The sequence below is a fragment of the Bufo bufo genome, chromosome 4 (genome assembly GCF_905171765.1).
Source record: "Bufo bufo chromosome 4, aBufBuf1.1, whole genome shotgun sequence".
NCBI lineage: Eukaryota > Metazoa > Chordata > Amphibia > Anura > Bufonidae > Bufo > Bufo bufo.
Window position 1 is genome coordinate 480,034,215 of NC_053392.1, and position 13,485 is coordinate 480,047,699.

The 13,485-nt window shown below is 44.1% G+C and overlaps 1 protein-coding gene across 2 annotated transcripts in view; it reads left to right on the top strand.

The window, feature by feature from the left end:
• The window catches only part of MTHFD1L (methylenetetrahydrofolate dehydrogenase (NADP+ dependent) 1 like), a 309,383-nt gene that overhangs the window by 180,057 nt on the left and 115,841 nt on the right, over positions 1 to 13,485 (top strand). For both annotated transcript variants that reach the window (XM_040429522.1, XM_040429523.1), the window contains exons 21-23: positions 7,138 to 7,277; positions 8,631 to 8,672; positions 13,011 to 13,111. In XM_040429522.1, the coding sequence (XP_040285456.1) occupies positions 7,138 to 7,277; positions 8,631 to 8,672; positions 13,011 to 13,111 (283 nt within the window). The remainder of the gene's footprint in view (positions 1 to 7,137; positions 7,278 to 8,630; positions 8,673 to 13,010; positions 13,112 to 13,485) is intronic.

Here is a 13,485-nt window from a genome sequence, read left to right on the forward strand (position 1 = left end):
TATGCCAAACCTATCGCTCTCTTGATCCATCTGGCTAAGGTACGGCTTGTAACCTTTGAGCCCCTGTTCTGACCCTGAAATTGAACAAAGAGTTGCGGAGTCTTTCTAAAGTCCTTCGTAGACTCTAAATACGCACAGACACACCTTCTAACGTCTAAAGTATGAAAGGATCTTTCTCCTTCATTCTTTGGGTCCTGACAAAAGGAAGGGAGAACTATCTCCTGAGACTTATGGAATACCGAGACTACTTTGGGCAGGAATGCAGGGTCTGGTTTGAAAACAATCCTATCCTCCAGAATCTGAGTGTATGGTGGGGAAGAGGACAAGGCGGACAGCTCTCCTACTCGTCTGGCAGATGTAATGGCCACTAAAAATACGGTCTTATAGGACAACATCTTTAAGGGGATGTCCCCCAGAGGCTCAAACGGAGCCTTGGTTAGAGCAGAAAGAACCAGGTTAAGGTCCCATGGGGCTGACTTAGATTTAACTATAGGACATAGTCTAGAGGCCCCCCTAATGAACCTTTTGACCCAAGGATGAGTAGCCAATCGAAAGTCAAACAGGACACTCAGTGCTGAGACCTGCACCTTGAGAGTACTGGGTTTAAGCTTTTTGTTAAGGCCTTCCTGCAAAAAGTTCAAAATTAACGGGATGTTGGGTGAGTTCAAGTCTAAGCCTGGACCTGCAAACCGAAGGAAGGTTTTCCATACTCTCAGATTTCGGAGGTGACTTTTTTCCTACTTGCCAGGAGAGTCCCAATGACTTGTTCTGATAGGCCTCTAGACCTGAAGAATGTCCTCTCAAAATCCAAGCTGTCAGGTGGAGGTTCTTGACTTCCGGATGACGTAGAGGGCCCCGATATAATAGGTCCTGTCTTTCTGGAAGCACCCCGGGATCGGCTATTGATAGTCTCCTCAACCAAGCAAACTAAACCCTTTTTGGCCAGAATGGTGCTATTAGTATCACTGTAGCCTGTTCCCTCCTGATCTTCTGGATCACTCTGGGCAATAGGGTGATGGGAGGGAAAACATAGACTAGGCCCTTCAGATTTATCATCAGCCTGTTGGGCTTGGGGACCAGAAATGGGGTTGAATAAAAACCCTCTCCTTGATCGTCCTTTGGGACTGGAACAAGGACTACCTTCTCCAGGAGGTTGTTTATTTCCTCCGAAGGCGCCACCTGTTTTGGAGGATTTTGGTTTAATGAAGTAATTTTGAAAGTCCTGGGTGGTAGTCTCTTGAAGTCTAGGCGATAGCCTTCCCTTATAACCTCCTTTATCCAGGCGCTTGCGGTAATATTTCGCCAGGCCGGAAAAAATAAGGAAAGACGACCGCCTACTTGGGGTGGCAAGGGAGGGCACAGAGCTTAGATTTTGAAGCTACATCGCCCTTCCACCCTTTCAACCATAACGACCTTCTGGCTGAATTGGACAATGCAGCCGCCCTAGCGGAAAGCCTCAATGCATCAGCAGAGGCATCAGAGATGAAATCCACTGCACTGGACATAGTTGGTATAGCCTCCAGCAGCTGATCCCTAGGAGTCTTGTTCTCTATATGAGACTCTAATTCCTCCAACCAGAGCTTTAATGACCTTGCCACCGAGGTAGTCGCTATATTTGGTTTAAAGGCAGAAGTGGAAGCTTCCCAATTCTTCCTTAAGTACGCATCAGCCCTTTTGTCCATGGGATCTGTAAGAGACCCTAAATCCTCAAACGGGAGAGCTGAATTTTTATTTATCTTAGCTACGGAAGCGTCTACCTTCGGTACCTCCTGCCAAGCTGATACTTCTTGATCGTCAAAGGGGTACTTTCTCCTGACCGCTCTAGGGATAAAGAATTTTTTATCGGGCTTCTCCCACTCGCGTTTAATCAGGTCCTTAATACAGTCCTGAATGGGGAACACCCTAGACTTTTTAGGCTTTAGGCTCTCAAACATTAGCTCTGGTCTAGACCTGGACTCCTTTTCTTCCTCAAGCTCCATCGTGGATCTAACCGCCTTCAATAGTAGATCTGTATTTTCCGCTCTAAATAACGGCTTCCCTGTCAAATCCTCAGAGGAGGAATCTGAGTCTGCAATAGCGCCCTCCTCAGACCCAGAGTCCATAGAATCCTCCACTATCGCCTTTTGGGCCCTCTTATGCCTGGATGAGCTAGGCAGGGATTTTTTAAACTCCTCCACAGAAGAACGTACTTCATTTTTTTAACTAAATCTTGGATACTTTGCAATAAAGATGGCGACTCCTCTGCCACTAACTTATCCAGACATGATTGACAACATGTTTTTGGGTAAGACGGATCCAACTTCCGCTTGCAAATTCCACACTCCTTAGCTCTTTTGTGGCATGCTTTCTTTGGGCTGTTTTATTAAATGCAGGTTAAAGAAGCCCCAATCAGTCTAACCTGACATAATAATAATAACTCCCCGAAGGGAGATGGTGGGGGTTAACCCCTCTTACCCCCCAGGAGTACCATGCTTGGTTCCGAAAGCTGCTCCTGTCTGTCGGTGCGCTGTTGTACTTCCCCCTCTTCTTGCATGATAATGCTGCCTCAAGGGGGGCCAATGGAGGGCTGCAGGTGCCGCCTGGCGTCCGGTCCGGTCAGTATCTGCCTGCTGCTGCTCTCTCCACGCTGGCTGGCCGGCGTTCCCTTTTTCAAATGGGCCGCGCAGCGCCCGCCATGTTTAAGCTCCTCCCCCTTCCGGCCGGTGGAACGCACGCGTCCGGTGCGACGCGCACGCCCAGCACAGCCAGCCTCAATGAGAGGAGAAGACGAACCTCCCTCCTCACGCCGCAACTTCGCCGGCAGGCAGGGTCACAAGGCAGCAACAGGATTCCCCCCATGGCACCGAAGAAGGGAAAAAAACAGCAGACGCCGGGCTTCTCAGCGGCTCCTAGTGGAGACTTACGCCGACAGGTACCTCCACTAGGTTTCGTTTTAACCCTAGAGATCCTGCAGCCGAAAATAGACCTGGAAAGAAATCCTCCTGTCCCTGGACAGGAAACAGGAAAGAACTGAAGGTGGAAGGCATGGGACCAATTTAAAGATCTGGGAAGTTCCTGTTTCCTGTCCGGAAGGAGGAGGATCTCTCACAGGTGCTGTCATGGGGCGTAATGGAAAGTTAAATTCTGAAATTTCATCTACATTTTCCTTTAATTCTTGGAACACCTAAAGGGTTAACAAAGTTTGTAAAATCAGTTTTGAATAGCTTGAGGGGTGTAGTTTCTGAAATGGCGCCATTTATGGGTGGTTTCTATTATGTAAGCCTCAGTGATTTCATAACTGAACTGATCCTTTTAAAAAAGTGGGTTTTGGAAATTTTATTAAAAATTTATAGATTTGCTTCTAAAATCTAAGCCTTCTAATATCACCAAAAAATAGGCAGAGGCGGAGCATGGCTCAGGAATCTCGACACCCTAGGAGCTGCACTAGACATAAATGTAAACCTTCCATTAGGCTCCATTCAGACGTCCGTAGTGCATTGCGGATCCGCAATACACCCGGCCAGCACCCCCATAGAAATGCCTATTCTTGTCCGCAATTGCGGACAAGAATAGGACATGCTCTATTTTTTTTCTGGAGCTGCGAACCGGAAGATAGGGGCCATGCTCCGGAAATGTGGATGCTGACAGCACAGTGTGTGCTGTCCGCATGTTTTCCGGTCCTATAGAGAATGAATGGGTCTGCACCTGTTCCGCATAATTGCGGAACTGATGCGGACCCATTCTATGGACGTCTGAATGGAGCCTTAAAGGGGTTCTACAGTTTGTTTTAACTGATCTATCCTCTGGATAGATAATCAGCATCTGATCGGCGGGGGTCCGACACCCGGGCCCCCCACCAATCAGCTGTTTGAGAAGGCAGCGGAGCTCCAGCAGCGCTCTGGCCTTCTCACTGTTTACCGCAGGCCCAGTGACGTCGCGACTTGTATCAACTGGCCTGGGCGGGGCTAAGCTCCGTTCACTTGAATGGAGCTTAGCCCCGCTCAGGCCAGTGATACTAGTCGTGACGTCACTGGGCCTGCGGTAAACAGTGAGAAGGCCACGGCGCTCCTGGAGCGCCGCTGCCTTCTCAAACAGCTGATCTCAAAGTGCAGAACCCCTTTAATCTAACTGCCCATCACATCATAAGTATAGAAAAATATTGTGCAGGAAGTCAACAGGCTAGTATTCACTAGTGCTACCAATGGTGCCCTGCATTTTGCTCAAACTCCACAAAAATATTCTGACAGATACAAGAATGGTAAAGTCAGGAGGTCTTGCTTATTTAGTTACCCTACTGTAGTAGAGGAATTGGTTTATGTTTCGTCATTGTAACTCGTCATTAAATATGGTATATTTTTATTAGGGCATAGTGGAAAATCTTGCCTCACTCTGAGTATACGGTTGTTGGTTTTTGCATTTAGCCAATATGGATTCAGATTTGGGGGGTGGCGGGGGTATTCTGGTCCAGTTGTTCAGCCATATTGGGCAAGAAAGGAGAATGGTGGAATCATTATGATGGTTGAAGGTTCTTATACAGAGATTTTCCAACAACTTTTTTAATGCAAGGAAGATAATTGGTGGTGTTGGGGATAGATCTGGCTTACAGTGCTGAGTGGAGAATCGGGTCAGCAACATTTTAGGGCCGTCCCAGCCTCTATATCAGGCATCCTCAAACTGCGGCCCTCCAGCTGTTGCAAAACTACAACTCCCAGCATGTCCGAACAGCCTATATGTATCAGCCAATAGCAGGGCATTGTGGGAGTTGTAGTTTTACAACAGCTGGAGGGCCGCAGTTTGAGGATGCCTGCTCTATATATTCACTGCATAATGCATGCCATTTGATTGAACACAATTTTCGGTAATTTGTTTAATTGGTTTCCTGTTTTACATTCTTCTCCATTCTGTTCTACATTCCTCCACGGCATGGTATTTGTATAAACCTTTACCGAATGTGGCACACAGTGTGTTTTAACCTAATGGTTTTTTGCAATGGCCCTTTTTAATGGTTTCCTTAATCTAGTAATTAGTGAAGTAGCACTTTGTTGAACCCTCAGATGTCTCACGGGGGCAGCATTTGTTGATATTTTCCTTGGCACTTGAATTTGGAAAGAGGAAATAATATAGAAGAGAGTGTGGTGTGTGTGATTATAGGCAAGTTTCCAAATGGAGGATCTTGGCTCCCCGCATTGTTTTCTTATTTGTCCTCGGCTTCATTTCCTATACAGTGTGTTGCCTTCATCATTGCAGCTTTAGAACTGTATCCTGTTTCCTTCCTCTCATCCAGCATCACACTTTGACATTCTTGGACCGGTCCTTGTCAGGTTTTCTGTAACTGAAGAGCCGTCATAATTCTAAAATATTTGTTTGTGTAATGGTTTCCTGCGCTGATATGACTCATACGTTGACACTTGCTTGTGCAATCCCTACCATTTTCATTATGAATTCCTTTTTAGGCCTAAAATTAAAGGGATAGGGCTGATTCACACTACTGTGATCTGTCTGGAAAAAATTCTCTGTCGGCCGAATCTCGCCTTACCTGACCCGAACTTAATGTATCAAAGATAGTTCCTATCTGATGGTCTGTCTTTTGTACTGTACTCACATGAGGATATCAGAACAATACATTAGACCCATGATCAAATAGTAACTGTCTGGATCATAAAACATGAGAATAAGAAAAAAAATGGAGTATGCAGCCTGCAAATGAATGAAGCTGCCAATTGGAATGGAGCATTTACTATTTATACACTGAGTTGCATTACCTGATCTAGGAAGTTCAAGTTTATTGTTACATGATTATTCCAATATAAGAACTGATTGGTTGGGGTTCAACTGAATGGACCCCCACCGATCACAAAAATGGGGTCCCTGGAGTTAATGTAGTGGTGGTTATGTATGCACACTACCGTTCCATTAGTCTTTTGATGGTGATAGCTGAGCACTGTATTCAGCTTCTGTTAGCCTGTCCCTTAGGGTTGAATGTGTGATGGCTACTTGAGTCATTCCAGGGACTCGTGGACCCCATTTTCATGATTTGTGGAATGGTTGGCCCCAGCGGTGAGACCCCCACAGATCAGATGCATATTTCCTATCCTGTGGATCGGTGAACACAAGTTCTTGTGGTGGGACATACATTTGAAGTCAGTTATGTGCTTCACGATATTCTAAGGCCTAAACTGGAAGTGTATAATGGTTGACTGTATAATTTTCTTGTAGACTTAAAGGAGTTCTCCATCAATTAAGAAAATGAAAATACTTAAATAATATTTTACTATAAATATATTCCCAAATTCCTCTCATTAGTTATAATGGCTTGTTTTGTCTAGAGAGCAATCTTTAGGAGAGATAAAATGGCCGCCGTCCTATTAGTACACACAAAACCTGTCCTAATCATACAGCTGATAAGATCTTCATCTGAATCTATGTGGGAATGGATCTTATGGGGAGACATAAAGTACAGAGAGGATGGAAAGGATAGACTGTGGTGGAGACTGCATACAAGTGCTGCTGCTCCCACACTCTCCCTCCTCTCTGTACTTCAGGTCTCCTCATGAAGTCCATTCCTACAGAAATTCAGCTGAAGATCTTATCAGCTGTATTCAGAATAATAATCCCTGACAAGCAGAGAGGATGATGAGGCAGCTCTTTAGCTCAGTGTTCTGAAGTAACTTGTCAGCCTGTGTGATTAGGACAGGTCTTGTGTGTACTAATAGGACAGTGGCCATTTTATTTAGCTCCCTAGACAAAACGAGCCTTTCTATTTATAATAAAGTAATATTTAAGTATTTTCATTTTCTTAATTCCCTTTTAAGCACATGCTATGTGATAGGGGTGCGACTCCTGCCCAGCAACCTCTATTACCCAGAGTATAAAGTCACTGGTAAAATCATCTCTTGCGCTGAAGTGAATGGCCCAATAGACAGCACACAGTGGAAAGGTGTAAGTGTGGGCAGTTTGTTGACTGTTCTTTCAGCGGCTAGACCCATGAGAATCAGCGAGTTGCCATAGAAAGCTATATTTTCTAAATGGGTTGTGCTGATGGGATACTGACAGTGATGGGACTGGGGAACTGGAAATTGTTCCGAAAGAGTTTAAGTATAATGTAAGATGGCAGAATAATGGAAAAAAATTAATTGGGATTCTTTTTTCCCCCTCTAGTGACAGAAGCTGGTTTTGGAGCAGACATTGGCATGGAGAAGTTTTTCAACATTAAGTGCAGATACTCTGGCTTGGTTCCCAATGTGGTTGTGCTTGTCGCTACCATTAGAGCTTTGAAGATGCATGGAGGAGGACCCAATGTGAGTTTCTAAAAACATAGGGGGAGATTTATAATTTCCTTGTGCCAGAAAAGTGGTTGAAAAAAGTCAGAGTGTATTTGCAACTTTTTGATTTTCATTTCTATTTCTGCGCCGCCCTCGCCACTTTCTGAAAAAAGGATGTGACAAGGGTGTGCAGTGGGTGTGGTCAGCGTGTTTGCCACAAATCTATGGTAGCTCAAACCTGCCATAAATTTCACTCTGGCGCATGGACAGCCGGAGTTGCGGACAATTTGTGACGAGGTCTGCGCTTTGTCATAAATTGGTTGCATCCTCCAAGCGGGAAGACTAGTGTTTCCTCCTATTCATGTAGATATATTATGGCAAACCCAGTAACTATGCAAGTATAGGTGCTTTCTATCCTCTGAATGTAAGAAAAATGTCACAATAGCTGTTCTTGCAGGCAGTGAAAGGTAATAGCGAGGCAATGAAACGGTACGCGTATTGACGAATTGTACAGCCTTTGACCTTCCCTTTTAAGACTAGCTATATTGGGCCTTTTGGGTTGGACCACATGTTGTGGTTGAGTGCAGTTGACCAAGAATTTTAACATTTAAAGGAGTTGTCTAGTAATCGGAATCCATTTTCATGGGTTAAAGGGGTTGTTAGGTAAAAAGTGGGTTTTAAAGGGAATCTGTCACCAGATACCTTATTATAAATCCACTGGTCATGCGAGATACGTGCTTGTCATAACATTCAATTTGTCTTGGTCCTATTTCGATCCATGCCTATTGTGCAGAAATCATAATTTAAATTTTATGCAAATGAGCCTGAGGGTGCTGCCATTGCATCCGAGGCGCCACTCCTTTTCGTTCCAGGCCACGCCCCCACCTCTTTGACTTGGCCAGGCAGTGAAGACGCACTCCCGCCGGGCCCTAAAATCTTGCCGCAGCAAGTTCGGTGCTTGCGCAGTACATGGCTGGAGACCGCCAGGCAGAAATTCTCTGCCTAGCAATCCCCAGTCAGGTACTGAGGATTCCATAGCCAAAGGTTGCTGATTGCTTCCTTTACTTAGAGAGTGGCTCTTTTTCACTGTTATTGGGACCATTTCTGTACAAGTGACGATGGGTAGTCCTGTCATGCTGGTTGTCAGTGTTGAATTAACTTTTTTGTCATGGTAAAGTTATTGCTTGCACATGGTTGCAAAAGACTGGACTGTGGAATTAACCGAGAAGGTGTATAAATGGAGGACTTTTTACAACTTGGTTCTGTCATTTGAAATCAGAGTCCTTCCTGAACACATTTTAGAAGTCTGCTTCATTGTATAGATAAATTAGTATCTGAACCCTATATATCCAACTGTCCATTTACAGAGTGGTGTTTATTTCATTTCAGGTTACCGCTGGGGCGCCTCTCGCAAAGGAGTACACAGAAGAGGTAATGTATATTTTCGTTGTAATATATGCCTCTTGTTATATCTCAGCCTTTTTCTACCTGACATGTCTAAAAAGGCAGTTTGAAAAGATTTATTTTTTACAAGTTTATATTATCGGAGTGCTATTTTAATAGCTTAACTGTAAAGTCTATGGAAAAGTATATTTGTCATTGTCACATTGATGAGATTCTCAAGGTAATGTTATTAACCACTTAAAAGTCAGCAGATTTGTGCCTATGACACTGGCTGACCTGTTACCTGTGCACTTGGCAGCTGAAGGCATCTGTGTTGGCCCCATGTTCATATGTGCCCGCACTGCTGGGAGAAATGTTTTAATATATGCAAATGAGGTCAGCTCTCTCTAAAAGCTCAGTTCTCTCTGCAACTGCCCTCATAAGTGATCACTTTTTCACTGCCTGGCCCTGTCAAAGTGCAGAGGGTGCGGCAGTTGCAGAGAGAGAAGAGCCTCTAGGTGTAATGGCAACGCTCATTTGCATGTATTAATACATCATTTTAATCAGCAATGTTGGCATGTATGAACATGGGACCAACACAGATGCCTTCAGCTGCCAAGTGCACATGTAATAGGTCAGCCAGTGTCATAGGCACAAATCTGCTGCTAGATGGCCTTTATCCACTTCTAGACCGCCCATAGACTATAAACGTCCTGGGGGTCGGGATTTACCTCTGTATGAATATTCTGGAACGTCCATTCAGAGATTGCAGCTGTACGCTAATCGTGCAGCGGCTGAGCAGGGGGCCCGCTGTCAAGGCAGGGACCATTCCTCAACGAGTACGGTGTATACAGATAGGAAGCGCTCTTGACGCTTCCTGTTCTGTAGTCATGTGACCACAGGGTCCAGGAGACTGCAGGAGCTGCCATGTCTTCCGGAGACCTCGATCAGCCCTGCACTGAGGCTGTAAAGCCTCTCTGGGGGGTGTATTCCCTCTGTAACTGGGGCTACTATGTCAGCCCCAGTTACAGGAGTAATCAACAGTGAAAAAAAAAAATGTGATGTTAAATGTCCCCCAGAGGTCTTGTATGACCTTATGGGGGACACAAAGTGTAAAATATAAAAATAAGTGTTTTATAAATATAAAAAATAAAAGTTTTACATGTAAAAAAGTGCCCTTTCTCTCAATGAAGTCATTTAAAAATGGTTGAAAATAGAAAAAAAATGGACATATTTGGTATCTGTGTCCATAACGACCGGCTCTGTAAAAATCTTGTGATCTATACCATCAAGTGAATGGTGTAAAAAAAGATTAAAAATAATAATTAAATTATGCCAAAGCGGCTATTTTTTAGTCACATCAGCTTCTAAAAAACATAATATCAAACGATATAATGGAGAAGAATGGAAGATGGCACTGAAGTTAACCTAACGTAACCGAAATCATTAAACTGGCATGCACTAAGTTAAAATATCTGTTTCAAAAGGGCCAAAATATCCCAGCTGTGAACCGGTTAATAAATTTCCTTGTATAGAACCAGCAGCTTACTTACTGTCTCCAGCCCAGAGAAGTGATTGGTGATGGGGTTATAATGAGCAGTGCGTTTATAGTGTTGGCGTGCCAAAGACTTTTTTTGGACTACTCATAAAATATTTATTGGTACGTTCTGCATATTTCCACATTTTATATGCCCTACAAGGTTTCTTAATGGAAAACCCTTGACAAACGCCAATATTTAACTTTAATCTTGTATGTCACCCATGACTTCATTAGAGAATGGACACCTTTTGTGGCTCGTAAGTGCTGCGGTGTGTATACCATTGCAGATAATGCAAACTACTGCTGAAATCTTAAATAAAGCAATAAGTATCACCACCAAACCCTCCTCGTGTACGCCAAACTTATCAAAACGGCTCATGTGACGTGATAAATTTGGGTAGACTTGCTAGCCATTTTAGGCCCTTTTTAATTCTGTGCAGCATATAATTGTTGGCATACGTTTACACCAGCGGTAACGGCAAGCCCCCCCCCCCCCACCCCAATGTTCCAGGGATTAACCCTCTCCAAGCCGCCTATTGTATGCAGCTTCCTGCATTGGTGTCAATTCTGCAGAAGGAGACCGATGATGGGGGCGCACAGAAGGCAACCATTTTGACGACTGTGTGCTCTGGACAGGACGAGTGGTTGCCAGGCAACAGAGGCAGAAGTTGACACTGATGGGCCCCAGTGTAAAATATGTAATGGGTTGGTTTCACACAAGTGAGTGTCACACTCCAGACTTGCAGTGCAGCGCCCGTCCTGACCTCCCAGCACTGCCAGGGTCTCATAGCATTATATTGATTTTATGATGTTATGTAAGCCTTACAGTTCTGGAATGTATTGGACAACACTGACGGCATTATGCCCATGTTATCCAAAACATTCCAGACCTCTAAAGGTTACATAGCATCATAACTCAATATAATGCTATGCGACCCCGACAGTGCTGGGTGGTCAGGACAGGTGCTTCGCTGAGAGTCCGAAGCGTGACACTCGCTCGTCTGAAACCAGCCATGACCAAATACATGGGCAGGCAGCACAGTTCTGTATCCAAGTTTTGTCCTTGTGCCCTTAGCAAGTATATTGAGAGAGGATGTCCAGGTAGTATTAGTCGTATATCACAGTAGTAATGTTTGGTACATGACATCAGTTGTTGTGCCTTAGAAATACACTGGGGGAGATTTATCAAAACTGGTACAAAGAGAAAACTAGCTTAGTTGGCCATAGCAACCAGTCCGATTGACCCTTTCATTTTCCAAAGGAGCTCTGAAAAATAAAAGGTAGAATCTGATTGGTTGTTATGGGTAACTAAGCCAGTTTTGATTACTCGCTCATTGAGTTGTTTTGTCCTTAATTGTGCCTATGAGACCTCGCCAGTAGGGGGAGATTTATCAAAACTAGTGTAAAGTAGAACTGGCTTAGTTGCCCATAGCAACCAATCGGATTCCACCTTTCATTTTGGACAGCTTCTTTTGGGAAATGAAAGGAGGACTCTGGTTGTTATGGGCAACTAAGCCAGTTGTACTTTACACCAGTGTTGATAAATCTCCCCCATGTTTTTCTAAATGTATGTGTGTAATAAATAGACATACAGTACAGACCAAAAGTTTGGACACACCTTCTCATTCAAAGAGTTTTCTTTATTTTCAGGACTATGAAAATTGTAGATTCACACTGAAGGCATCAAAACTATGAATTAACACATGTGGAATTATATACATAACAAACAAGTGTGAAACAACTGACAATGTCATTTTCTAGGTTCTTCAAAGTAGCCACCTTTTGCTTTGATTACTGCTTTGCACACTCTTGGCATTCTCTTGATGAGCTTCAAGAGGTAGTCCCCTGAAATGGTTTTCACTTCACAGGTGTGCCCTGTCAGGTTTAATAAGTGGGATTTCTTGCCTTATAAATGGGGTTGGGACCATCAGTTGCGTTGAGGAGAAGTCAGGTGGATACACAGCTGATAGTCCTACTGAATAGACTGTTAGAATTTGTATTATGGCAAGAAAAAAGCAGCTAAGTAAAGAAAAACGAGTGGCCATCATTACTTTAAGAAATGAAGGTCAGTCAGTCAGCCGAAAAATTGGGAAAACTTTGAAAGTAAGGGCTATTTGACCATGAAGGAGAGTGATGGGGTGCTGCGCCAGATGACCTGGCCTCCACAGTCACCGGACCTGAACCCAATCGAGATGGTTTGGGGTGAGCTGGACCGCAGAGTGAAGGCAAAAGGGCCAACAAGTGCTAAGCATCTCTGGGAACTCCTTCAAGACTGTTGGAAGACCATTTCAGGGGACTACCTCTTGAAGCTCATCAAGAGAATGCCAAGAGTGTGCAAAGCAGTAATCAAAGCAAAAGGTGGCTACTTTGAAGAACCTAGAAAATGACCTATTTTCAGTTGTTTCACACTTGTTTGTTATGTATATAATTCCACATGTGTTAATTCATAGTTTTGATGCCTTCATAGTCATGAAAAGAAAGAAAACTCTTTGAATGAGAAGGTGTGTCCAAACTTTTGGTCTGTACTGTAGACTATATACACATATGCAGAATATTAACTAGAAATACTATTACTAGGTTTAACTCTAGATGTGCCAGTGTCTTGTTTTACTGTTAATCCTCTGTAGATGGCGCTATGACTGCCTGTTTTATATAGTGTTTTCACACGCAGCCCACCCTGGCTTTATGATGACAATATTTGGAAACAGATTGATGGCAGCTCTCGTGCAGACCCGGCCATATGCTCACGTATTAACAGCAGATCGCACCAGTTATTAATAATTCACATGCTGCACGGACACATGATCTGCACACATCTTACATAAGAACACCTTTCTTGTCTGTAGAATCTCCAGCTTGTTCAGGACGGGTGCTGCAATTTACAGAAGCAAATCCAGATTGCTCAACAGTTTGGTGTTCCAGTTGTGGTCGCTTTAAATATTTTCAAGTAAGTTCTCCAATTCCTTTACACGTAGTGTACACATTTGATGTGCGAAATTCCACCTAGGCTAAATCCAGCTCATCTGTGCATAGGGGCTCAAACAATGGGTCTGCAATATACAGGCCCCGGACGTTTTTGCAAACTGGAAGATGCGGTGCGCAACTGAGGCAAGGAACCCCATGGAAGCAATACGTAGTGCTTCCGTGGGGATTCTCTCCCTGCCTCCGCACCTCAAAAAAATAGAACGTGTTCTATTTTTTTTTTGCCGTGCGGACGTCTCAGACACATTCAGGTTGAATGGGTCTGGATGCATCTGCGGCAGCCGCACGGTTGTTGCCAGTGCATTGAGGACCGCAAATTGTACTAATGGGGAGAATTTA